The sequence below is a fragment of the Lissotriton helveticus genome, chromosome 3_2 (genome assembly GCF_964261635.1).
Source record: "Lissotriton helveticus chromosome 3_2, aLisHel1.1, whole genome shotgun sequence".
Lineage (NCBI taxonomy): Eukaryota > Metazoa > Chordata > Amphibia > Caudata > Salamandridae > Lissotriton > Lissotriton helveticus.
The window spans coordinates 114025825-114052317 of NC_136062.1; the positions used below are offsets into that span (position 1 = coordinate 114025825).

General features: G+C 43.2%; 1 protein-coding gene across 1 annotated transcript in view; it reads right to left on the reverse strand.

Annotated features, from left to right (window-relative positions):
- PRTG (protogenin) overlaps window positions 1-26493 on the reverse strand; it is a 98187-nt gene that overhangs the window by 52085 nt on the left and 19609 nt on the right. The window contains exon 9 of the mRNA XM_078684869.1: window positions 25720-25908. Within this exon, the coding sequence (XP_078540995.1) occupies window positions 25720-25908 (189 nt within the window). The remainder of the gene's footprint in view (window positions 1-25719; window positions 25909-26493) is intronic.

The following is a 26493-nucleotide window of genomic DNA, read 5'->3' on the forward strand; positions in this document are numbered from 1 at the left end:
CAAGCAAACCTCTAATTCTGCCACATTGGGTTTAATATCTGGGCCTAAGCAGCCGATCGAAGGGCTCGTCTTCGGAAGCCTCCTGCGAACAATACATTTTTACACACCAACAGACACGATCTATATATATGGTGCGAATAAACCTCTCCCCAGGCTATGAAACACATTTTCTTTTAGAAATAACATTTCCCTGCCCCACTGTCGCAGGCTCCCCATGCCACGCTGACCTCTTTTTGTAACAAAATGAAAACACCATCTATCACCTCCCGCAGCTCAGTGACTTCCCTGGGAGGAGCGCGGTTTCATTGGGAAAACATCTGTGGGTTTGTGACCTGACCAACTCTGACCTCTGCCTCTCTCACCCACCCCCTCCTCCAGCTCACAGGCCTGGGGGCATGTTTACTGCACAGGTCCGCGCTGCAGGAGCGTGCTGGCTCCACTGGGTGGCGCCTACCAGCAGCCCCAAGGACAGCTACACGTGCCACCTCTGCTCGCTCGAGGTATGAAGAGGAGACATGTTCACTCCACTGGGGGAACCGAGACAAGCCATGTCGAGCTAGAAGACATGCTCACTGGCCCTCTAAAGGTGGCCTTGCATGCTGCAGGCACGTCTGTGTCAAATTCTTTTCAAAATTCAGTTACAAAATTGCTCGTTTTATCTACAGGATAGTACAACGGAAGACCCTCAAGTATCTCTTTCAGAAACTGACCATTATAGCTAACTGTATTTTAACTGTATTTTAACTGTTCCCTTTATGGTTGGAATTTGTATATAAATAATTGATATGATTTTTGTTGTAAATAGCGCATCTGGTCAGGGTGCTAGATTGTGAGGACTGGCAGCACGTAGGATTTTGGGTGTCCATCTATCTCGACCCTTTATAAACTAATCGATAATGATTGATCGATTATATTATTCAATATTTCCAATGTAGCGGTAATAATTTTCAGATGAGTTTCGCTGTGCCTAATGAGCAAGAATACTATTGTTTAAGTGCTTTACAGGGATATCAATGCACTGGGAAATGTCGGAATAATGGTAATCACTGCCCCGACATATTGGGTGTACTAGGCTTTTGAAACGCAGACATGTAGTCTTTTGTTGCGTTTCATCATTTGACTATATCCGGGTTCTTGCCCACGTGATCGGCAAAACAAGGAAGAGGAGAGAGGCGATCAACGGTGGCGAGAAGACGAGAGTATTATGGCGCCAAACTTGGATTTCTAGGTGAGATGGGGCCTGCGATATATATTAGGCCGTTGTTTGTGAGAGCGGGTTGGAGAATATAGCAATTAGCCTTCATATGCATTCGTTTATTATGTTTGGGAGCGGAAAAGAGATGACATCGTGCCTTCTCCCTTTTTGTCTCTATATATATTTGTTTAGATCCTTGGTAGGACTGTCGCTATACAAATTATGTAAGTGAGTCCTCGAACTATATAGGTGAGAAGAGTGGATTTAGATTTCATTTTCAGTCCAGACCCATTTAAACAACATAGGTTTACTGTTATATGACTTAGTTTACTTACCCGCTATCTTCACTATTGTTTTATCTGGTTTTGCATGTCGTTGATTTGGTTACCATTGAAATGAATAATGGTTCCTTTCCATTTCTCCAATGTTTCATATAATTTACGCTATAGAAGGAAAGTGGACAGGCGTATACCCAGAATAAATATACCCTATCAGTCACGACTCCCGAAATCCAACTGGAAACGTGTTTCAAAGTATTGGTATGTGCAATTTCAGTACGTATAATAGGGGTTCCAGCACACACCAGAATATACACACCTTGGTGGTTAATTCGCAGGTTAGGTGACACCTCTTAGACAATTCGTTGCACGCACAGGTGTTGTATAAAATAAGTGCACTGGTGGACACATTAGTCGGAGTCTTGCTTGCTGCCACTCCAGGATATGTTTTGTAGTTGGTTTATATATTTGTAAATGTGTAGATATGTAGCTAAGGTATTTTAGGTACAGATAGGTCCTGTATGATTTTTCTTAAGTAGATTTATTATAGATATGTAGATATGTAATAAGATTTTTTTGATTGAATAGGTGCAACATAATTCTATATGTATGCTCAAGCCCTAGTCCTGATGAGGCCCAGAATTTAAAGGGGCTGAAACGCGTCGACAACCTTGGAAACGGACACCCAATGAATTCAAATTTGGCGACAACTAAGAAAAGAGCAGTTTAAAACAGTAGGGATAAAATAATCTATTTCAAGGAAACTGCGAAAGTAGGGTGTACCAGTAAGATTACGGAATACTCTTTAGATAACAAGGTATAGAGTATCCATTTAAAGAATAGGGGCTATTTTTGAAATAATATGTAAATAATGTAGTCAATTTTCCACTTTTTCAATTTCTAAAAATGTCCTTTTGAGATTTATGTATGTTGTGTGATAACTTTGTATATATTGCTTTTTTAGATTTAAAGAACCCAAAAGAATTGTATCTTTGTTTGAAAAAGAAAGGTGGAAAGTAAAAGAATAAATATACAAAAAAAGATATGAGTGAATAAAATACATTATATAAAGAATATATATAATTTTTGGATTGATTTCTTTAGGTTTCAGGATGTAAATGAAATATATAACTGAGATGATTTATTTCTGAAAAATGATGTAAGGTCAGATGGGTAATTGATAGATCTATCTGTAATAAGTATTTATACATATTGGTTCCATAGCATCATTTTTGTTATTGAAGTATATTGTTCCGAGATGCGTTTTTGGGTTATAGAGGGAATACCCCTTATTGTATTGACACTGGCCCTCTAAAGGCGGCCTTGCATGCTGCAGGCACGTCTGTGTCAAATTCTTTTCAAAATTCAGTTACAAAATTGCTCGTTTTATCTACAGGATAGTACAACGGAAGACCCTCAAGTATCTCTTTCAGAAACTGACCATTTCTGGGGACTTTCCTATATCCAGAAGCAAATACCAACCTTCCCCTTCAAATCAAACACCTAAAGAAACGCTCACCTGCTGCAGCGCTTCTCAGGGAAGCACCCAAGGACGAGACTTTCCCAGCCAGCGTCCAACAGACTGCTGATATTCCTTCGCAAACAAAACTGTTTGCTCTGTATTTTCCCAAGCAAACACACTTAATATAGGGCACCTTTTCAGAATGATGCAACTTATTATTTGTAATAAATACATGTTACTCAAGGCACTGCCATTTAAGAAAGATGCAATGTTTCCTTACTGCTACCCTGTGTCTATAGCTCACTAGGTTAGGTTGCTTGCTGTGTCTTGCTATGAACTATCACCCCTGTGTATAAATACTCGAAACTGTGGCATCTTTGTATGTCTTGTATTTTCTCGACTTTTAAACTGCATCAATGTGGGGTGCCCCAATGCCCTCTGAGGACTTGATCGCGCTCAAATAAAATTTCCAAAATAAATGCCAAAGCCCTGAATAAGAGTTTTCACAGATAGGAAGAAATCCATTACATTTTTTTTGGAAAGACACGTGGCTATATAATTCACGAAGGTCGAGAACAGACAAATGGCACAGAAGTACTGACTGTGGTGGAAATTCCATGGGGTCAGTTACAAATAGCTTCTACAGGATGCGTACACCGGCATATGAACCACTGGGCATCATGTGACTCTGGGCAATAGCTCGCTTAATCTTCCCGACGGCCCCCAGCGCCTAGAGACCCTTACGGGTGATTGTGCGCTTTACAAATGTGGACTTTACTTTACTTTAATGAGCGGCTAAGCAGAAAGTTTCAGATGCATCTTTGATCGGAGTATCCCTTTCTAATTTAATGTACCAAGATGAGTTTCTATTGGTTTATCCGACTGTCATATCATATATAGTCTAGTCTCCTAAAACCGAAAGGGTATCAGCGGTACCAGTAGACAACTGTAACCGGTCAACATGAATTGCCAACAAACGGGAAAGGGTCAAAATGCAGACTTTTTGAGTATGGCAGACCTGGTCTGCAAATGATATGGCTATTTTCTTCAGTGGACCTGACACCAGTCAATAGAGCACAGTAGAGAAGGAAAATATTAGGTACCCTGGAAGCATCTATTCCTAGCGAGAAGTACTGTCCTAAGCCAGACATGTATATTACATTTAATGAACAATTGTCAATGGAAAAAATATCCATGGGTGGACTGAAAACGCAGCTGCAGCTTGGCTCTAAGTCATAGATGACAACTCAGTAAGTCCTCGATTTACCGCTATCAGCACTTTGGGCCTATAGTTTTGCTTTTCCATTGTACGTTTTGTGTGAAAAGTCTAACAGTGCAAAGCTGCTAGTCACTGAAACAAGTACACATGACGTGGGGAACCTTGGCTCAAAGAGGTTTTCCTACCTGTTGATCATCCTTCCTTCTATGAACTCACTCAGTTCTCTACGGTTCGCATACTTGTGGGTTTGGAATGGGGTTGGGTACATCTCAGTCTCAATAAGAAAATTAAATGTTCAAAAGCAAACAGTCAACTCGTAACGTTAAGGCTAGTCTACCTTTATGGATTGAGGTTCAGCTCCGAACATAACCATGTGTGCGAGTGGTGTGTAGGTGTTTGTGTTTACATGGTGTGCACATGTATAAAAGTGACAATGTTAATTGGGCTTCAGGACTTGGTGAATATTACTCTGCGTATGTTACTGAATGAATCCCGGCACTCAAATAAAAAAAAAAAAATAGTTACGCGTACATAACCTTGATACGTTTTTCCACCAATATAACAAAGATCTATTCTTTCACAGGTAAGAACTCAGAGATAAATGATACACATTAAAAAAGCATTAAAAACTTGGCTATCTGGCCTGCCCTAGAGTTAACGGTCTATGCCGGTCTCCTTTCAGCATCAGGTAGGATAAGCTGCTAGCGCCGGGACATTCCGTTGGAGGTACCCGTGCGCTCTATAAGCTTCAATAATAAGAATAATAATAATAATGATTTCCTTAGACAAAATTTCATAAATGTAACGCATAGAGAATTTTTTTTTAACATGTAAGCAAAAGCATCACTATGATAGTTTTTGTCAAGACTGAATGCACTCAAAATTAGTCCCAAGATGACTATAGATGGCAGAATATTTCTTTAAACATGACGTGCACCAGTCCAAGTGAGCAGAAACAGAAACAGCCGACACGTGTTTCGTCACAACCATTGACTTCCTCAAGGCTTTTTGATAAGGAAATTGCAATCCTGGAATAATCAATGTGGTAGTAGACTAGTCGTGCAGACTACTCTATTGTTCATGTAAACACTAAGAATAAAATGCCCATAATCATTTGTATGAGGGCCGATAATAGCCGCAGACCAGCTGTGTGGGAAGCTCACTTTAAAAATAGTAGAAGTTCAATTTCTAAGTAGTTTTAGATATTCAAGGGTATGGTATTGTTGATGTAAGTAGTAACTCGCGAAGGCTGTGATAAGCCCTTAACGATATTCTGTTGTTTATGAGCACTGTCCTCCGTCTCGGGCATCCATTTTTACTGTCTATGATACACAGGAGCCAGTGGTGTTGACACAACTTTTGAGGACAGCTTAGTATATAATCTAATTATATTTAATTAACTCTTTTCTCATTTATTGTACTGTTTACTTGCTCTGTCTCCTGTGAATAGAGCTCTTTCCCTAACCATGTTCAACACACCAAAAGAATCCTGCTAATCTAATTATTCACCTACTCTGTGCTTTTCTCCATCAAGCGCCCACTGGAGCCAGTGTACGGCTCCATAACGAATGTGGACTTGCTCGGCTACTCACTGCAACATACATCCGGGCAACCTGTGCAGCCATGCATCCCACACCATAGCATGGAGGTACCACGCAAAAGTAATGATAACCTGACGCTGCGCTCTTAACTGCAGGGACTACGAAGTCCTGGTAGAAGGGATTTGCTTGAGTGAAATGTCCTTTATGCAACATCCACAAAATAAAAGGCCAAACCCCACTGTTCATTAAAAAATGCAATCGTACAAAACTACTTTTAGTTTTCTTAGACAGGAGCAGGTTAATAGAAATCCCACCCACTTTGTGGCAGCAGCAAAAAAGTGCAAGTATCACAAACTGATGCCCATTATTATGATTGGAGATTGAAGGTGAAATGAAGATCACAATGAACCTGTGAGTCACAAAGAGAAAGCTGTGTTGCTTCTTTCAGCAGCAGTTTTTGGCAGCAATAAGGAGTAGTGCATTCTGTGAAAAGGAAAAGTTTGCAGTAGAAGAAAAGACAATAGGAAAATCTCTCAGCCTTTAACGATCTGCATTTTATACGTTCTGGTTCCCTAACAATGGCAGATAGAGCTAAACAAACGCAAATACCTTAAAGAGCTACCTAAGAGGCTCTCAGTATCATTATGAAATATACATAACTGTGGACATGTTTTAACCCACAGGTATTCCTAAATGATACAAGGGCAAGTTAGAGGTAGAAAGAGTTTAGTGCTTGTGTGTGCGTCTGTGCGGGTATATGGTTGTACAGAAGACGAAGATGTGGCAGTCTACTTTAATAGTTCCACAATTCCACTCTCAGTGCAAAGGATTTGACGGTCAACACTTTGGATATTATTAGTCGTACCGAGTGCCTCTGCTCACTGAAGGCATCAGAAACACGTTAAAATGGGGTACGGCGAAAGCAATATGAGGGATGCAAAGAAAATGTTTTCTTCTTCCCTCTGAAGAGTCAGATTTCAGCCATGTGCAGCATGTGTCGGTGACTCAAACAGCGCAGAAGCCAAACCATTGTCCAGAATTTAATTCAACGCAGCCTGGAGCTCCACTCGATTTTTCCTATTATCAGCCATTGTGGTGCTCTGTCACGTGCAGCATCTGAATCAATGATGAGCAGATATGTTACTCATCGAGATGTTATGGCTTTCAGTATTTTAGGAGCCTATTAAACTTGATTACTGCCTTCGCCAGTAAATTATTGAAGGGCCTAGTGGTGTAATTCAAAAATTGACAAATACATTAAAGTTTAATTAAACCACTCCATTATAAATGAAGTGGATAAGACGAAGATGACTTTAAAAAGCAAACAATGTGAAGCGTTGGAAAAGTGGCGTTTAAAATGATATCACAGATTAAACAGTAATGTTTAACATAGTGGGTAGTTATTGGCCAAATTCCGAATGAAATGACTTGCAGGCAAGACTAAAGAGAGAAGAAAGACTTGGAGGCACTGCAGATTCTGCAGCGGAGGACTCCTAAAAGACTATTACCAAAGGAAGTGTTCCATGCTCTATACAAATGTCAGAATATGGTGAAAAAATAAATGATAAATGATTTGTGCACAGTCATGCGGTAAGAGACACAAATCTACACATCGCATACTTACGACTACAACTACCATAAATATATTTGGAAACCCACAAAATTCTCTTGTAACATGCATGTAAACGTTGCATCCTAGGCTTGTAAAAGGGTGCAACCCTGAATACCTCACACCAACCAAGTCAGGTGGTGTGAGCTATGTAAGTGCTACCAGTCAGTCTGTAGATGCCCATGCAAACTCGTACATGAACTCCTGGGGCAAGCTACAGTGTTAATAGCCAAACAATGAAATACAACAAAAATGTATATTTGCATCTCTTATTTTTCTCGCTCATCTAAAATATTTGACAGCATTTTTTTTCCACCAGGAGAAAAGGATTTCTCTGCACCCTTCAGTGCAGAACATTTTTGGAAATCGAGCCCTATACTTCTAAGACACATCGGTCTACAAACAAAAACTAAAGTGAAATCATTCTATTTTCTTCCCATATTCTGCAGTTTTGCAGCGGTTTTACCTATTAGAAGGGCTTCTCGAAGCACAGGACGAGAGGGCACAACTGGGTGTTAAAGAGCTTAACTTGGAGCCCATCCACACCTCTGTGCAGAGAGGTTAGAGATTATTCAGTTTGTAGTGCTGTGTGCCTTACAAATCCATTCATGTGTTCATTTAGCCATTACAGGACATACCTCCAAGAAGGATGCATCTACGGATAAATTAGTGGGTCTTAGGGCCCCTACTCAGCACCCAATTTGTTTGTTCAAACCTAACTCACGACAAACGTTCTTCTCATTTTGTGTCTGCACATACTATCTCTCACTCTCTCAGTTAATTAATGTGTGTGTTTTTCTATCCATGTTTGACGTTTCTCTTCCTCAGTGGGAGTACATACATACATGTTATGGTGTGACCTATGGGTTTCTTTCTGCATGCATAAATTAAAACTGCTCAGGTCCTTGGGAGATCAAGAGGTCACAGAAGGCGCTGATGAAAAGAGCCCTTTTAAATGTTCCAATCTGTCCCTCTGCTCTTGGTTTTATCGAGAGGGAAAGAAATCGACCAGCTCCCCCCCTCCCCCTTGCAAATCCTTCATGTTTTAGCGGATAAGTAATAGGGACGAGTCTGTTATAACCAATCAGGAGAATTGCTAGATAAGAGGTTTAGTAGAAGGACATAAGCAGGGCAAGTAAATACTTCACAGACCTGAAATACGTTGCTTTAATAAAGTATAGCGCTTGATTTTGTTGACTGCTGAGTTAACGCAGGTACGGAGTTAACGCAGTTTTCATTACTCAAATATTTGCCCTAAATTGAGAATGGTGATCACTGGCTACTTCACAACATAATATTGAGGACTACGTGTGTAGCGCAGAACTCCAGCTGAATTGTTTCTAGGCACTTGTAAAACAGTTCTAAGGCTCCCGGTTGTATGGTGCTCATGTTTTTTTTTTGCTTTTGCATTGTGCATCTGTGCTTATCCAGATTTATTTTTTTGCTAATTTTATCTGTGTTTAGCCAAAATTATTTTGGGTTTTCTGGAAAAACGAATTGCCAAACTGGTATATTTCCAAATTTCTTTAGCCAATGATTTCACATTTCTATTTGACTGCCTGACAGGTTTCAATGATATGACCATCCACAGATGATTAAAAGTATAAACATATATGAAATCATGCATATTTTACTATCAATCTTGTGCACATCGCTAGCTGTTTAAGCTTCATTATGAAACTTTCTGTTTTTTTGGGTTTTTTTTACTCCACGCAGCTATCTGTCGGGCAATCGTGACTAGCAGCATTTAGAAACACTCAACAAAACAACATAATTTCTGTTTGTATCCATATTTTACAAATAAATGTACAATGAAATATAGCTGTTTTTCTATCTGTAAAAAGATACCAGAAACGAAAAATGGGGTCCTTACTTACAAATCTACTTGAGGGGGCTCTAATTAAATGGGGCTTTATCAGCCTTGAAAGGATGAAAGACAAACTCAGCCCCAACATAATTGGAACCCATGCCAAGCAGGTCTCGAGTAGGTGCGGTGCCCACTCCACTATGACAATACAATATCTTGCTTCACCGATGATGACGAGGAAGGATGCTCCTCCTACAACTGCGGGCATTGGGGAAAGTACGTTTTACCACAGGATCAGACTATTCAGAGGCTATTTGATGTGCTACACAAGCCAACACACGTAATCCCAGGGGGGGTGCAATAAACTGGTTAAGACTGCGGATTGACGGAAATACTGCTAACAATATCTACAGTAGCTCTCCCCAGCGAGGCAACTGGGCTGCGAGCTACTTTTTATTCCTGGAAACTGTGGTGAATTAATTAATTGCAACGTGGAAACTTTGAAATACGCTTTGTGCAAATTTTAAACTTAATTGTTTTTATTCTTTTATTCTTCCTTAATTTGGGGGACTTGCTTGTAGCTAAGGGGAAATACTTTAGTAGGCACACTGACACCGCTACCACTCTAAAATCTCTACTTTTTCGCCATTCCCGCTTTGTTCTAACACCGGCGACGGTGGGCGCCATCTTGAGGGAGGCAGGGAGAGCGCTCTAGTCGCGCTATACTCCCGCCCCCTTTTCTCTCTATATCATGTGCAATCCGGCCAGACGGCGCAGCGGGCTGGCGCAGCGGGCGCGCCGGATGCGCGCCGAAGCCGCGCCTAAGCCAAGCCCGTCTGCGCCCGTCCGCGACCGGATCGCGCTGGGCGCAGGGCATGCTGTCGGTCCAAAGCCCGTCATTAGGTATGACAACAATCATTTAATGTCCCTACGCCCTCCACCCGCCCCCCAAGGACATGCTTGCCCCCATATTGACCCCTCCTCTAGCCCTCTGTTATGTCCTTGCTGTAAATGGACACCTCTGATACCCACAAATGGCGTCGACGATATGCACGCCCCTCCAAAGACTCGCCCCACCCTTTTCAAGGGAGGTCTGGTTAATGCCAGGTCCTTAGCCTGCCATTGCCAAGATGTACACGACTTAATACTAAACCAAGAGCTGGATGCCTTGTTTATTACGGAAAGTTGGCTTAACGATTCTTCCAACCCCGACCTGGCTATTGCCCTCCCCCCAGGTTACACTATTCTTAGAAGGGACAGACCCTCAGGTCGAGGTGGTGGGATAGCATTAATAATCAAGGATATATTTCCTTGCCACACATTCGACCTATACCATCTTAAAGACGTTGAAAGTCTGGGTTTCTCAATTAAAATTACTCCATCGTTCTCTCTCTCGGCCGGACTTCTCTATCGTCCTCCGGGCAACCCCTCCTCTTTCCTCAACTCTCTGGACGAGGCCCTAGGCGCACTTATGTTACAATACTCTAATTTCATGCTCCTTGGCGATATGAATTTACACATGGAATCATCCACCGACCCCCGCGTCATTTCCTTTTTACAGTCCCTGAACATCTTCGGCCTCCCCCAACTTATCAATATGGCCACCCATAGCGCTGGTCATACTATTGACGGCATCTGTTCTAACATCCCTACCCTTTCCACCTCCCTTCCACTGCCCTTAATTTGGACCGATCATTTTTTCATCCCCTTTGACATCACGACACCCACTGCTCCCCCATCTAACCCCAGACACACCCAAGCCGCTTACACAGTCAACTGGAAGAAGGTGGCAGAACGTATACAGCTTGAGCCAAAATCGTTGCCCCTACCCCCCGCACTAACTGGAGATGTCGAAGCTGACTCATGCAACTTCGACACCTGGATGCACCAAATAGTTGCGGTTAACTCTGAACCCAAAAACAACCAAGGAAAGGGACCCAAGAAAAAAAAAAAAACCAATGCCCCATGGTATACTAAGACCCTGGCAGATAGCCACCTCCAATGCCGGAGACTTGAAAGACACTGGAGACAAACATATGACACGGCCTCCAAAACTCGCTATGTTCAACAGAGAAAAGTATATCTCTCTGACATCAAAGCAGCTAAAAAGGACTATTTCACTAATCTCATAATGGAAGCGCACCAAAACCAAAAAACAATCTTCACCATAGTCAAGTCCTTCACCCACCCAAAAGCTCTTACCGTTGACATACCTCCGTCAGAGAGTCTCTGCAACCAAATTGCAGACTACTTTGTTGACAAAATTGTCAACATTCAGAAAGACTTTCCTCTACCCCCGACGACCACCACACAAGTCACAGTCAATCACCCTCCTCTCTCCAGTTTTAAACCAGTATCCTTGCAACAGACAAGCAAGGCAATCCGCGCCTGTAAATCAGGAGCACCTACGGACTCCTGTCCTCCTATCATCCTTCATCATCTGATTGATACAGTCAATCCCCACATCAATGGAATCATTAATGAATCCCTTGCATCTGGAATTGTACCTGCCAAATGGAAGAAGGCCACTGTCAAACCGCTGTTGAAAAAACAGAATAAACCACCCACAGACCTGACTAATATGCGGCCTATCTCCCTACTTCCTTTCCTAGGCAAAGTCACGGAGCATTTAGTGCACGAGGAGCTTAAAACCTTCACAGAAGCCCATAACATCCTGCATCCACAACAATCGGGCTTCCGCTCCGGTCACTCGACCGAAACAGCTTTGATCGAGCTTACCGACTCTATTAAATTCCTACAGGATGAGGGCAAGCAAGCTGTCCTCATCCTGTTGGATCTCACAGCGGCATTCGACACCATCTCGCACGCTATTCTAATCAATCGAATGCGAGAGATCGGCGTGACAGACTTAGCCCTGGCTTGGATCTCATCATTCCTATCAAACAGGTCCCAGACCGTAGCACTTGGACCATATCTTTCCAGCGAAAAGCCAATTACATCTGGAGTGCCCCAGGGGTCCATATTGAGCCCCCTATTTTTTAATATCTACATGGCACCCCTCTTAGCTGTGATAGAGTCACATGGTATCCTGGTTACGTCCTACGCTGACGACACGCAATTGGTCGTCACCATCGACAAACAGCGTACGGACGCAGAGCTCCGCTTTAAAAACTGCCTCTCCGATGTCTTTGTATGGCTAAACACTAATCACCTTAGATGCAATAGCGCAAAGACAGAGATCATCCCAATAGGCAAGAATATTTCTTTCTCCCCTAAAGATTGGTGGCCCATAGGCTCCGAGGCTCCTCCTAGTGCAGTTATAGCAGCCAGAAATCTGGGCGTACAATTTGACTCCTCCCTTACTTTTGACGACCACGTCAAGATCACTGCCGGTCGATGTTTTGGATTAATAAAATCCCTGAGGAAATTCTTTGATTTCCTCCCAATTGCAGCCAGAAAGTCAGTCGCGGTAGCTCTCCTACTCTCCCGACTTGACTACTGCAACGGCCTTATGGCTGGGGTGAAAAAATCTACCCTCAGGAAGCTGCAGAGTCTACAACATGCTGCAGCTCGACTGGTTCTACAACTCCCCAGAAGGTCATCTGCATCTGCAGCCCTGAATTCACTTCATTGGATGCCACTACACAAAAGAATCTTTTTCAAACTGCTTCTCACAGTCCACAAAACCATGCAAAATACAGGACCCCGCTATTTTGTAAACCGCTTCAAGCGCTACAATCCTTCGCGCTGCCTGAGATCCTCTGGGACTAACCTTGTCCAAATCCCCAGATTTAAATATAAGACTAGAGGAGGAAAATCCTTTAATGTTCTGGCAGCTAAGGCCTGGAACACTTTACCCATTGACCTCAGAATCATCAGCAATGAGAACAACTTCAGGAAACTTCTTAAGACATGGGTCTACAAACTATCAGACTCCTCTGTCCTGGCTGCCATCTAGCTCTATCTTTTATTCACCACTTTTCCCAGTTATTCCTCCGTAACTCGCCCAGCGCCATGATGCTCCCCTGGGAGCGAACGCTCGCGCTTTACAAATACCCACAAAATATCAAATATATCAAATATCTAAAAAGTATGTTTTGGGCCCACCCCTTTCAGCTATTGGCTTTATTCGACCAGTCTCTGTCAGCCAATGGCTTGAGACTATGTCTATGACGTCTTCGAAGAGTGAAATACTCAAATCTCACCTAATGCTGTTGACTGTTGGGGTGTATCCTTTCGACTCCACTCAAGTGCGAGCACTTGACTGCCTCTCGTGTGTCTTGCTCTCATGTGCTAATCCAGCAGGCACCAACTGGCTTTGCCTATGCTAGTCAAGCTTGGCTTTTTTAGCCAAATACTACCTCCAGTGCAGTTGTGGAACACCCACTGCTTGGATCCCTGGAATACACCAGGCTTGCTGTGCACCACAGTTCACAACCAGTTGGGCAGAAACAGAAGCATGGAGTAGGGAGGGCGCAGTCATTCAGCGTTATGAGGCATGCCATTGCTGGTTCTGTACGTAATGTTCCGGCTCCAGCTCTGAATGCACACCAAGTGCCAACCCAGTACTACGTGACATTGGGGTCTAGGAGATAAGTATTATTGAATTTGGTCATCTAAACACCAATTTTTGTTGAAGGCAAGGGGCAATTTAGTTGTTCATGGAGTTGCAGCGGCAATAAAACGCTGATACCACTTGAAAGGGCGGGGTCACGGTGTGCGCTGGCTGCACATTACAGGGACTGCCATGAGTTTCCATGAAGTGCTTTCTGTTGCTGCTTAGGGCTCATTGAATAGGTATTACTGATACATATGGCCTGGTATTACCGAGTCCCCTGCCATTGATAGATTTGTTGACCCCCTAACACTCCCCTCCAGACAGGGATCCCGGGATGGTGATTTCCAAGCCTCCCCACACCCACTTACCCCAGAGGCATCAATAATAACTCATCCAAACACAGAACTTGAATTAGGAGTTGGATAACCCCGGCCATTCGATCATAATTAAAAAATTCATAACACATTTTTTATAGGCAGAAAGCCCACACATATTCAATAACATTTCAAATACACAATATTTACACATCTTTTATGGCTAACTATAACATGAATCTAATACATAGCCATACCTAACCTAAACTGGAACATGTACACTTTGTTTTCTGCGTATCCCGGTTGAGCCTATGTGCAAGGTCATGACTGTTCCCAACTACTTGCCAGGTCCCCCTTTATTGGAGTGACCTTGGCAGGAGGCCCGTTTGCCCATCAGATTCCTTGCCGAAGGCACCTCCTTCGACCTCCCATAGTACCTCCCAGGGACTGGTGTTATGCCACGTTGGCGCCCATGCGCCTGCGCAGGGGTTGGCCCAAGGGCCCTGCCAGAAGCGGAACTTCCTACCCCCCCCAACACACTCACACACCCTTCAGCCTACCGGCAGTAAGCGCCCCAGTTTCCCCCGGACAGCCTCGGTTTCTCATGTCCAGCGAGTCCCAGTGTCCCGATAGTTTTAATTAAAAGTAATTCATGCCCCGGTTTTGAGGAGAAGCTCTGTGAGCTTCCACATTAGCTTTAAACTAGACTGCAGGCTCACATCTTCTAGGGCTCTCTCCAGTTCCATTTCCACGGGGATAACAGTTCATTGTTATAAAGTTGCTTTAAAGACTCTCCTGCTGGCCTTTAGTGTCTCGGGGAAGTCCACAGTAGGAGGCAAGGAGGCGCAAACCTGCTCGTAAGTAAGCCTCAGTTGAAGCCCAAGCTTTCCCCTCAGCGTCAGCACAGCTTGTAGGAGAGAAGGAAAGGCTAATTTGTACTGTTTTAATTTCAAATGAAATGTTTGCACACTTTAATGCTATATCATATTTCGAAAAAGGTCATTATATTTTCTTATAGGTTCCAAATTGTATCAAATATGTTTTATGGATCCTCATACGTCACCGCCCTTTCTCCAGTCAATACAACATTATAGCCCTACTTCTGTTTTTTTGTGAACTGTCGTGGTTTTTGGTTTTCTGAATCTGGTCACCCTACATCAGAAGTCCGGCTAGGAAACAGTGCGAAGGGACAGCATTATGTGGGTGTAGTATGCAGACAGTGTTGGCCTAGGTAAGACCTTGTGAGGTGGTGCTTAGCGCTGCACATTACTGGTGTGCTCTGTACTTCCTGTCTGCAAGTGGTCCACGCCCCATTTAGTGACTCTGCTACCAAGCCTGGAGTCCAGGGTAGTGAAGTTCATGAAGCTGGTGTGGGACATTCACAAGAGCAGCAGCACCGCCATTGGACATTCTCCCACCCATCAGACGAAGATTGGCTAATGGGACAGGTAACACCAAACGTGAGAGGGGAGGTTTAGGGGGTCCCATGGGAGGTTAACCAAGGAGGGGTTTGGCATTACATTGCAAAGTCTCAGACTGGGGTGGAAGGTGCCTGGTTTCCTTATGGGTGATGGGGTCACGGACCACCCTGGGACACATCGGTTTGATCTCCGACAGTCTCCTGACTCCTCCTGGAGTCTGACTTTTTAACTTCATCAAGGGGTGAGGAGGGGATTACTTCTTACTTCTGGTGATTCTCTGGAGCCAGGGGTTGTGGGGGGATTTGGGAAGCTCCACTAACAGTTTCCTGTTATGGGATGATGAACGTTATTTGAGATTAAAAACTGATATCATAGGCTTTTGAGCATATCTATCCGGGGCATGTGGGATCATCAGTGACCTGGACTGAACAGTAGATCAACAGGTGAAACACCCCCAGAAACCCATCAGAGACACTATGAACAATTCCCAGTACTCACACTTGTAGCCCTGGCAGCGGACTCCTCCCCTTTAAGAATGATACAACAACCCACTGCGGTGCAGAGTGTACCCATCACTTCACTTTGCTTTCAGGTCTATTTAGCTATTGTGCCAGAATCTAGTGGCCCACTCTATATTTTGTACAGGGGGTGGGGGGATCTTGGGGGTGGAGTCTTTTTGCATTATGACAGTTTCCTTTAAATTGTTGCGACAAGTAGTCTCCTTAAAACGGTCTTCCTTTTCCTACTACAACCCTCCATTGATGAGGACATCTGGACTTTGATATCACTGTTAGTGAGAAAGGAACCAACATACACCAAGAAACGACGTGCCCGGTGCAGCAACTTCTGAGGAAGAAATTAACTGGCAAGATAGGCGAGCGCTGCCATAAGTGAGGCTGGAGGAATAGGTGGGTGGTACGGGGTCAAATGGGAAATTAACCAAGAAGGTATTGGGGCATTAGGTTGCAGAGCGCTGGTTCTAACTGAGACCCCTCAAAATTATAAGAGTTTAAAATTGCAAACTGGAGTCAGAATAGTGATCTACACTTTGTATGTTGGCCATTAAAATCAAATATATGGGAAGGGGGATAGTAACATCAGGTTATTTTCTCACAATGGAGGTGGGGAGATATAACATAACTTTGCATGACCCTAACAATGAGAACCGATGCCCGTTTTAGCCACTACATCTACCCTTTCTTTATAAAAAGATTTTTTTCCGTATATTAAGATGAGATAATCTAGTGACCTAATGAACCTAGTCCAGGGATGTGTGTTAAAAGAAGGTCACAGATTGGAATACATGCCCTTTTACAGTTGAAAAGTTTATATTGCCCGGCAAATCACCTGTTTGGGTCTTGAAGCGCTGGTGACTATTGCATGGTCGATTCTCATTCGAACATCCAGGTCTTGAGTTCTCTCCTGAATTGCTGGAGCGATGGGGTGGTCCTGAGGTGCGGGGGAGGGGTGTTTCATGCCTTGGCAGACAGGTGGTAGAAGGAGCATCCTCTGCTGTTGGCTAGGGGGATCCGTATCACTTATTTTGCTAATGTTAGCACACATAGGCAATTCGGTTTATAGTAAACACGATGGAAGGATATCTATCTCTACACATTGACGCTGCATTTGAAAGCCTGGTGCTGTGTATTAAGTAGTAATCGAGTAAAGCTACTTCTACACTACGCATCACAGCACGGTGGCCCACCTCCTTTCGCTGTGTGAATCAATGCACGAAGAGCAGCAATAGTACTTAAACCCGACATGAATAACAGCACGTTTTCCCAATTTACCATTCTTCCCTGTAAATTAAACTTCTCTAAATGAATGCCAACATTGATTATCTGGAACCACATCCAATTCATAAATATGCTGGCAAATATTGATTGGGGAGCTGTCACTGCAGTATTTACATTTTGGCGTCCATAGGTTAATCACAAGATTATAGTGCAAGCCCCAGGACGGCTAATTACAAAACGGTTACGAAAATACAATTTGTTGGTGGTAGCTAGGACGCAGCGGACATGTTCTTGTTAAATAAATGTGTACAACTTCTTCTCCAGGTACCTTTACACTGACATGTCCATGTAGGAGGTTAGGATAGACTGCTAACAGTGTCCAGGGAGCAGGGACTCCCCGCCATGCTGAACATAGGCTTCCCTAGTGAGCACTGCCACACAAATGTTCCAGCTTCCGACGTTTATTCGATGGTAGGCTACTTATTATACACTTCTTAGGAAGAAAATGGATGCATACTAGCCCTCTAGCACTGCATGACATATTGTGTTTAGGCCCAGCCGTTCATTCGCCTGCAGCAACACAGTGGTAGCAGAGGGAGAGTTGCAATATTTACAGAATTATGAGACAGAAGGTCTCCTTTCTTTCTTTGTCCACTGGTTAAACATATTTAAGAAATACAACACTGTTCTGAATGCTAGTAAACCTAGCAGTGCGGACATGGTGTCACAGAGAGGAGGTAGTGGCTCACCACACAGGCAGAGTGCTAGGAGGAGAAGATACAGCATGATGGGGAAAGAGAAGAGTGCGTGTGTACTGTACTGCTACTGTCAGGGGAGCCTGGCCTTCAGGGGTCCTTGCTGGGCCCGCTGTGTGCGAGGCAGCCCTCCACTGCTGCTGGCTGCACTGTACCTGTTCTGTGAGCGTTAAAAATCCCTGCACTGCTGTTTTCTTTTCTGTATCTGGCGCCTGTGGTGTGTTTGTTTAACGAAGACTGCACTGCTACCCTCTGGGGGCCAGGAAGCAACACTGCAGAGCCAGTTCTACGGATAACAAGACACCTGAAAAACCTTCTCATTATTTCAAGAAAGCTGCATTTACCAGCTTTGCCGATGATTATTTCTTTTCTCTGGGGCAGGCTCCCTCTCACGCTTGGCTTTGCTTAGGAGCCACGGAAGTCTATATGATCCTCAGATGCATGCATGTGGTGACCACCTTTGCTTACATTAAAAAATAACAAAGCAGTTATCACTGTGCTTCAGGGTAAAACTGTCCTCAATTTTTCTAAAATAAAAAAAGCCTTCATTTTGAAGTTCCTTCCCTCCAATCTGGGATGAAACGTATCAAACACTGGAGGTCTTGGGCTGCAGTGCTCAAAGCAATCTGGAACCTTGACAAGATCTTTAGTGCCATTGCCTTCTTCTGTATGGCTCTATCTGACCAGAGGACACCAGTGAGCAGCTTCCATTTGTAAACAGCAACAACAAATGCTTGAAATTACGCTGAGCGAACAATTGAATGTGGGAAGAGTTTCATCTTCCACACTCGACTTGAGTACACCAAGCCGCACAATAGGCCTCAGCGACAAGGACCCCTACAAATGATCTACGCTCTCCAGCAATGGAGTACACCAAGCCGCACAATAGGCCTCGGAGACAAAGACCCCTACAAATGATCCTCCACTCTCCAGTAACAGAGAAGCACCAAGTCCTGGATCGATAACAGCTCACAATCGTTCGAGAAAATTACTACTTCTTTCACTTCGGCCCCAAAGAATAGATCTGCCACAAAGGACCTGTGAAGCAGGGTGGTTGAAGCCACTCAAATATGTTACCTGGAGTGTAGACGCAACCAGCAGAAACTTGAAGCACTTGGCTTCAAGGCAACAGGCAGCCACGAGGACCACCAACTATCAACGAATCGCAGGTAAAAATTCATGCCATTTTGTGGGGAGGAGGGCTAATATATTATACACCTTAAGGGTAGTATGTCTATGTACCTACAGCCAGGTCTGGTGGTTTAGTGGACTATTGCTTCCACTGTAGGGACCTGTGTTTGACTTCATGGTCACAGATTCAAATCCTGGCGGGTCCACTCAGCATTTCATCCTTCTGAGGTCGATAAAATGGGAAACATCTGTTATTCAGAGCCAAGATATCCTTCTGGGTAAATGTGTGTTTCACAAATACACGTTCTGTTAATGTGTAATAAACTGGCAACATTTGAAAGCCAGGTATGTCACTTTATAAGAACATGATGTAAATGTGCTTCATATTGGAGATTGGACAGTTTTCATTTGGTGGAACTTGTAGTCTTGTAAAGCACACACAATCAATCCAATCTAAGTCCTCTATAAAGCTGATTTAATCAAATCATGCAGTGAATGTCAAAGCATAGGCTCGAACTTGCATCTTCCAATATAGAGCAGAACATGTTCTAGACACATATCCTGTACCTTAGACCACTCCTTGTATTTCTCAGATGGCAAATACGATTTTTGTAAAAGTTAAGCTGAGAAGCTTGGCTTTGTGTGTAAAGCAAAACGATAGAAGCCACAGTGAAATGTGTGTTTTATAAAATGTAGAAATTACATATTGCAATTCTGGAAATGTACATAGAAGAGACAGTAATCTTTGTGGAAACCTAAGGAACCTCTAGGCTAAAGTACTTTAACAGTGTACAAGCAGACCTCTTCCTAAGTGGGTTCGTAAACGGACAATGGGGGGAAATGCAGCAATTACATTGATTGCAGGTCTCAGTAGAAGGACCCTGTATCAGCATCTCAAACATTTCTGCATAACTTCCCAATGCAAGAGATAGAGTGATGATTACAATCACCTACCTTACACATGGAATCAACTAAGGAACAACGTTCGTTCCTATGAACCCATGAGCTGCTTTAAGGCTTCGGATAAGGGCATCTTGCAGCATTTTACTTCAGCCACCTTTGAACCTAAGCTTCTTACATTGGTCTCCATTAATTTGAAATTAGTCCCTCGAGGTCTTAAGGACCAAAAAGCACTGGCAAAGCCAACTAGGTTTTGCATTTGGGATCTATTGGCTCAGCCAATGCCTTTTATTGTTGCTTTACAGTATCAGCAAAAATGCTGATAATTTACAGCATGAACAAAAGAAGATAAAAAGGCCCAATGACAGAGCTGCTGACGGAAGTAGCATTTTGTATGCACATATATGCATGATGATGTATGTGCGCAAATGCGTCATGCAAAAGCCCATGAATGACCACGCATTCCTACGACTACAAAGGTGCGCAAGACATTTAAAAAAAATAATATTAATAACTACAAATATAAGGACTGCCTAAGGGGCTGGAACGGACAGTAGACAGGGGAGAAATGCAGCACACAAGGGAGAGGAATACAGGGAACGGGGAAGAGCGAGTGAGAGAGCAACAAGGAGTGCTTGGGGAAGAGACAACAGGTAAAACACATGCACTCTCATGGAGCACTTGAGCAACAAACAAAAAACTTCACTAAAAGTGACCAGTGGAAGTACATAAGCAAAGAGGTTGTGCTCCAGGAGAGGGACAAACACAAGATGGACAAGGCAAGTCATCGAAGAAGAAGCAAGCAAATGAGAGTGCCAATAAAGTCAACCAATGGTAAACAGTACCAGTAGCAATACTTTAGCTTTAAGCCCACTGTAACTTCTTGGTAAGCTGGCAATCCATCTTTTTCAATCAAACAGCTGAGCTGAGCTGTCTGGTAAGCTAGACCTAAAAATTAATTCAGGGACTTTAAAATTCCCTAAAGACACTTCTGTTTGTCTAATCTCTAGCAGATTCCCCTTGCTCCTCTACGTCACCATTCTGAGCTGTATGGTATCTTTGGAAGGGCTGGCTATATTATGTAATTTATCGTAGAAACTTGATCCCACCAACCCTTCCTTTGGGTTTCATGTGTATTATTTATTGCACATTAAGTGCCTTCTAAGGCTATAAATAAAAATGACAATATTAAAGAACTGTTCTGTTTACTACATGAGTTGAAGACTTCAACTATTATCAGAATCTGCATGCTGGGTGTGTGAGATTTTATGTTTAGTCAAAACATTCCTGAATGCAGTGGGTATTGAAGGAGCTAACAAACACAACACACCTTATTTTGTAACTACACACAAAGAGACCTGAATAATCGAATTTTAATCTTGAGCTGCGAGTAAGAGGCGGTAATGCACCATAGTCATCTTCAACTTGAAGAATGATCACTTTTGCAGTAAGCAGTGACATTACAATTTAAAATGCAGGTTTTTATTTTTTGCAGAGTTTTATATAGCGCGAACTAGACCCGAACCGAATCAGGTATCAGAGTGCTTTACATAGCACCAGTTACTTACACGAGGACACACTTTCATTTTTTTTGGCACGGGGAGATTAAGTGATTTGCCCAGAATCACAGGAGGTTTTTGGCGTCGTTACCGAGACTCGAACCCAGATCCCCAGGTCCGAGGTCGAGCGCCTTAGCCGTTAGGCCAACCCCTCTAACTCTTATTTAGAGCATTTTAGACAAATTCTTATGCTTTAGACAAAACCTCATTCTTCATTGGTAAGTTTCATAGTTGAGACTTCTGCACATGCTGATCATTGTGCTCTGCCCAGTTTTTCCCACAACTTAGTTTGGGCTGGACAGAGCAGTCTTGAAAGAGGACGGTGTTCTGCTTTTACCATAAAAACACAGTATTCCGGCACATTCTAACCCAGCAATAAGGTTCAGCTCATCATCACATAAAACATACCCAGCTTGGAGAAACTACAGTCAGAAATTGTTCTTAAAGCAGCAAAGACCTGGCTGGTACCGGATTTACAGTGCAAAATTAGATCTCCTGCCTTTGAAGCAGGCAGTATAAGAACTATAAGCGTGGCTGCAGAACTGTTGCTTCTATTCCGGCTGATACATGAGTCAGCAGCTTTTTACAGCAAATAATGTTTTAATGTGATTTCTCTATTGAAAGACTAAATAAAATCTGTGGTTTTAACACCTTTATTAGTTCATTAACTTTTATGTAAATGCTTATATATGCACAAAGTTTTGTCTTCATAAACAAACTTCCCATAACACCAAGAGAAAAGTACAGCGAGGCTATTGCAGCCTGCACCACGCATTGCCCCTGACAGTGCTGCCAATGACAGTATAAACACAACTGTAATTCGTGCATGTTTGCCTTCACCCTCCAGAACACATTATGTGGAAAAATGAACCCGCCTAAAACCATGAGCGGCCTCCACCTGCCTGCTGCGAGTGTGGTGGGCACAGGTGGAGGGTGGTTCAACCCCTCTCTTCCCCCCTCCAGCGTGCTACAAGGACAGTAAATAGGAACATCTGTCCCCAGCTTATGATGACACTGTACCGTGTTAAGGTTAAAGGTCAACGGTGATAACTCGGTCATAATATGTTCAAGAAATGGACACCGATAGCTCCTTAAACAAATATGTCTGAGCCGCAGCCCCCCATAGACCAGATAAAAGGGCATGGCTGCCCCGGAAAACATAATCCCCTCTATTTTATGCATTGACAAAAAAAAAAGAATACGTAAATTACGGTGTGATACATAGTTCTTTGTGCTTAGGAAAAAGCCGTTTTCATTCTGGGAAGATTGATACGGCTCGCGACTGTCGTGGTGAAAAACATATGACCGAGTCTGCGCTCGAGGTCATATTTTATTACAGTAGTTTTTCATAAAAGCCTGGTAGGTTTTAAATGCAAAGACCTACAGAAGCGTGGGGTAACATTTTCCCAAGAACTCTGAGTTGTGTGTTTTTATTCAAGTTGGAAACGGGTGTAGCTGTTGGTATAAGGCCCATGGAGCAGTAAGCGAGAAGCGGCCCCCTCTGCCCAGAATGTGTCCTTCGTTCCTCATATGACACACTCCGTGTTGGTTGGTGGAAAAGCCTACAGCTTTGGGGATTTGGGAAGACTTGGTGAACATGCTCTCAGAACACAGCACCTCTTTAACTAGGCCTAGGCAGAATTTCGATTACGCCGGACTAATAGGAGTAATTTCGGTAATTCCGTGTTACTCGGACGTGGAATCACCGGAAATGATGCGAATACTTCTACTCAGCTAATTAAGAGTAATTTTGGAGAACATTTTTACTACAAGAGCACATTTAGCGAGCGGCTGCTTGTGATTAGTGTTCTGCAGTATTTAGAGCGGTTTCTTCGTGCAAAATACACCCTCGTGTCCATTTTGGATGCAAGTGTGCATTTTCGGTAAGAAAAATAGTGTTAAATTTGGCCAGTAATCTTGGGGAAAATCCTGCCCCGAGGGCACGTTTGGCATGCACTTGCTTGCGCACGCTATTTAAGCTCTATTGACATTAGCACTACTTCTTAAAGCAAAATGCATCCTCGCATTAATTTTGGACGCAAAGGGGCATATTTACACTAAGAAATGTTTATAAACGCAGAATTTCTCTTCTCATATAATTCTGCGTAATCTCGCGGAATTCTTAGGTAATTGCACTACAAGGAAATATGCGAGTTATGCCTACCCCCTACTCTTTACCCACAGAGAAGTACTATAAGAACAGAGGTACAGTTTTAATGATGAAATGAAAGCATTTGAATACTTTATGAGGGCCTGCCCTTAACTTTGCTTGGATATTAACAAACAACAGCAGGAACAGCAGAGATTTGTTAGATATACTGGCAGAAAAAAGTAAATGAGCCTTACTATGGCATATTTTCAATCTCCTCCTCTCCTTCCGGCAGCTTTAGCATAAATGAGCTACGTGATTCCATGTCATCCAGACACCATGGGTCCAGTGCGGGTCTTTCATTTACAGCTAGGGTCTTCTGGAAGTTCTGGTTTTAGAGTACTTCACATGAACCAACTGTGCTGACCAATGCACCTCGCAACAATCATTTGTAAAAGGACAGACCGGGTGAAGAAATGGTTCCCCACTGATACAGTAGTACCTGGTCACCTCATCATGACAATCTTAGTTGCGTTGGTACCAGGATCCGTTTACGGCTAATATCTCTTCAAAATGGAGAACACTTGCAGGCTTGTCCCATTTTAAATAGAAATAGGTTTGAGAGCTGCAGCAAGCTAGGCTTGTTAACCAACACCACAACGGATCCGTTAGAAAATCTGATTTGTGAGAGAAGTTCAAGAGCTGTTTTAACTCCATCGCTGCTTGAGAGATTCCTCTCCTGTGCTGCAGATCCTCGAATTCCATTGTTCATGACGTGCTCAGCTCGTCATGAGCACACAAGCAGTGTAGTGACGAACATGGAAGGGGTTAACAACCATTCTGTTTGATTCATTGAGTATTCAAGTTATTCCTAGCTCCAAAGACCTGAAGAATTTTTGAAAGGCCCCTAATCTTGTTTGCATAATGTTAATTATACTGTTCATCTCTCGACTAGATTAACCATAAAGAGCTTTTACTCTCCACTCAAGGAAAACATAGTATGGGGGAAAGTGGGTACATTTAGTGAAGTTCAGACCATCCCAGATGCCAAGTTTCGTCAAAAGTCTGGAGACGGGAAGCTTAGACTTGAAAAATAAAAGAGACCTCAGGAATGCGGTTTGGTGCTGGCTCCGCACCATCCCTGAAATGCTCACAGAGACGGCCTCAAGAGCAGTGGGAGCGTTACTTACGCGAGAGCTGAAACTTTTTCTTATGTTTAGCGACATACAGCTTCATTTCCCATTCACTGATCACCTGTGAGTGCATGAGAGCAGTTATCACACAACTTCAAGTTGTGACTGAGCTCACACACCTCAGACACACATTGTGCTAGTACGAGACCGACAGTCATAGAATGGTTTAAAACCTATTGTTTTAGGTGGGAACATCGTTACCTAATATGCTTTATTTAGAAGTTGTCGTAAGGCCAACAAAACTGGGAAAGGAGCAAAAACAGGAACGGACATCAGCGAACGGGGGGGGGGGAGAGGGGAGGGGTGCTTACATGAGGCTCTGCTCTGGCACTTCAGGGGTGGTACAGAGCCAGTGGCGAACTGAACTGTGCCATCTAGTGGTATGAGAGACTATTGCTGTAGAAGAGTTTGCAGACCCAGGCTGGCACCTGGGGAGTAGTCTAAGGTGAGGAATCTGTGGTTAGAAGCATCTATAAGAAAGTCACAACAGGTCAGACCCCGTAAGCTAAGATTTACTAAGAAAGAGGATGCCCAAACTACCACCACTTACGCTGGCATGGCCTTATGATGATATAATACCTTAGTATATACAGCTTATAGAGACAGCCATGGGTTCTTCTGCATGGCACAGTCCATGGAAAAGTAATGATTTGGCACTTAAGTACCAATCAACTACTTCCAAAGGATTCCATTGAACATTAGTGCTGACCAGACATTTGTTCCATAATGAAGTTATCGCTGAGCATGTCTAATCTTTAAAAATCTTGGCGCAAAGTAACGATATACATCTTAGACAGAATTCCAAATAGAAATCAGCCTTACTTTAAAGCATAAGGAAGCCTGTTTAAACTTACATTTTACAATTGTAAATCAAACTGGCTCATTCTGACATATTAGGCTAGTCTTCAAAATTCTGCCGTTTTGAGAGCCTCGTCAAACCATTTTTTTTCTTCATTGTTGTCCTAGTAAGACCATAACAAACATGACCTACCTAGTCCCACAATTGTGTACTTGAGGTTCTTGGCATCCAACAGAAAGGGCCCAGTCTCCAACCGCCCTTCCTCCTTGTAGAACAGTTTGTATCCTCGCACGGCTGCAGGGTCATCGGGGTCCTGCTGCCAGTTCACCACAATAGTCGAACAGTTTAGAGGGTCCAGGTGAAGTTCTGGAGACCTCGGTGCTAAAGTTAAAACAACACACATATCAAAACCACAATCTTTACAGCACAAAAATATTTTGATGTTATCATATTTGTGATACTTTTTAAGCTGCGATTCTGTCGCTTCAAATAGCCATTGTGATCATCCTCTGATCAGACAGTGCTCCGGAAATCCTCTTTGTAAACTGACGTTGGCGTGCGTAGAGTATCAAGGTAGGAGAAAAGTTCAGCAGACACCTGATAAGTGCCCATAAAACTACTGCCAGAACCTAACCGGCCTTTCTGAGAGTTTACTGTACAGAATGAAGGCTTTTTGTCCAAGAGAGATTAGTATACGGTTAGCAAGGGGCGCATTTGTGCCTTACATCTAAAACAAAGAAGTCACTGAAAATATTCACCCAGAGTAAAGGTACATTTCGAATATTGCCTATTGCGACCCTTCTCCAATATCCTTCTCCTTCTCCCTATCCCCAACTTTGTTCAACCTAGTCATGGAACCCCTCACCACCTTGCTACAAGAGTCCAATATACACTTTCACATGTACGCTGATGATACCCAACTATAGCTCAAATTACAATCCCCCAAAGACATTTTGCTCCTGAACT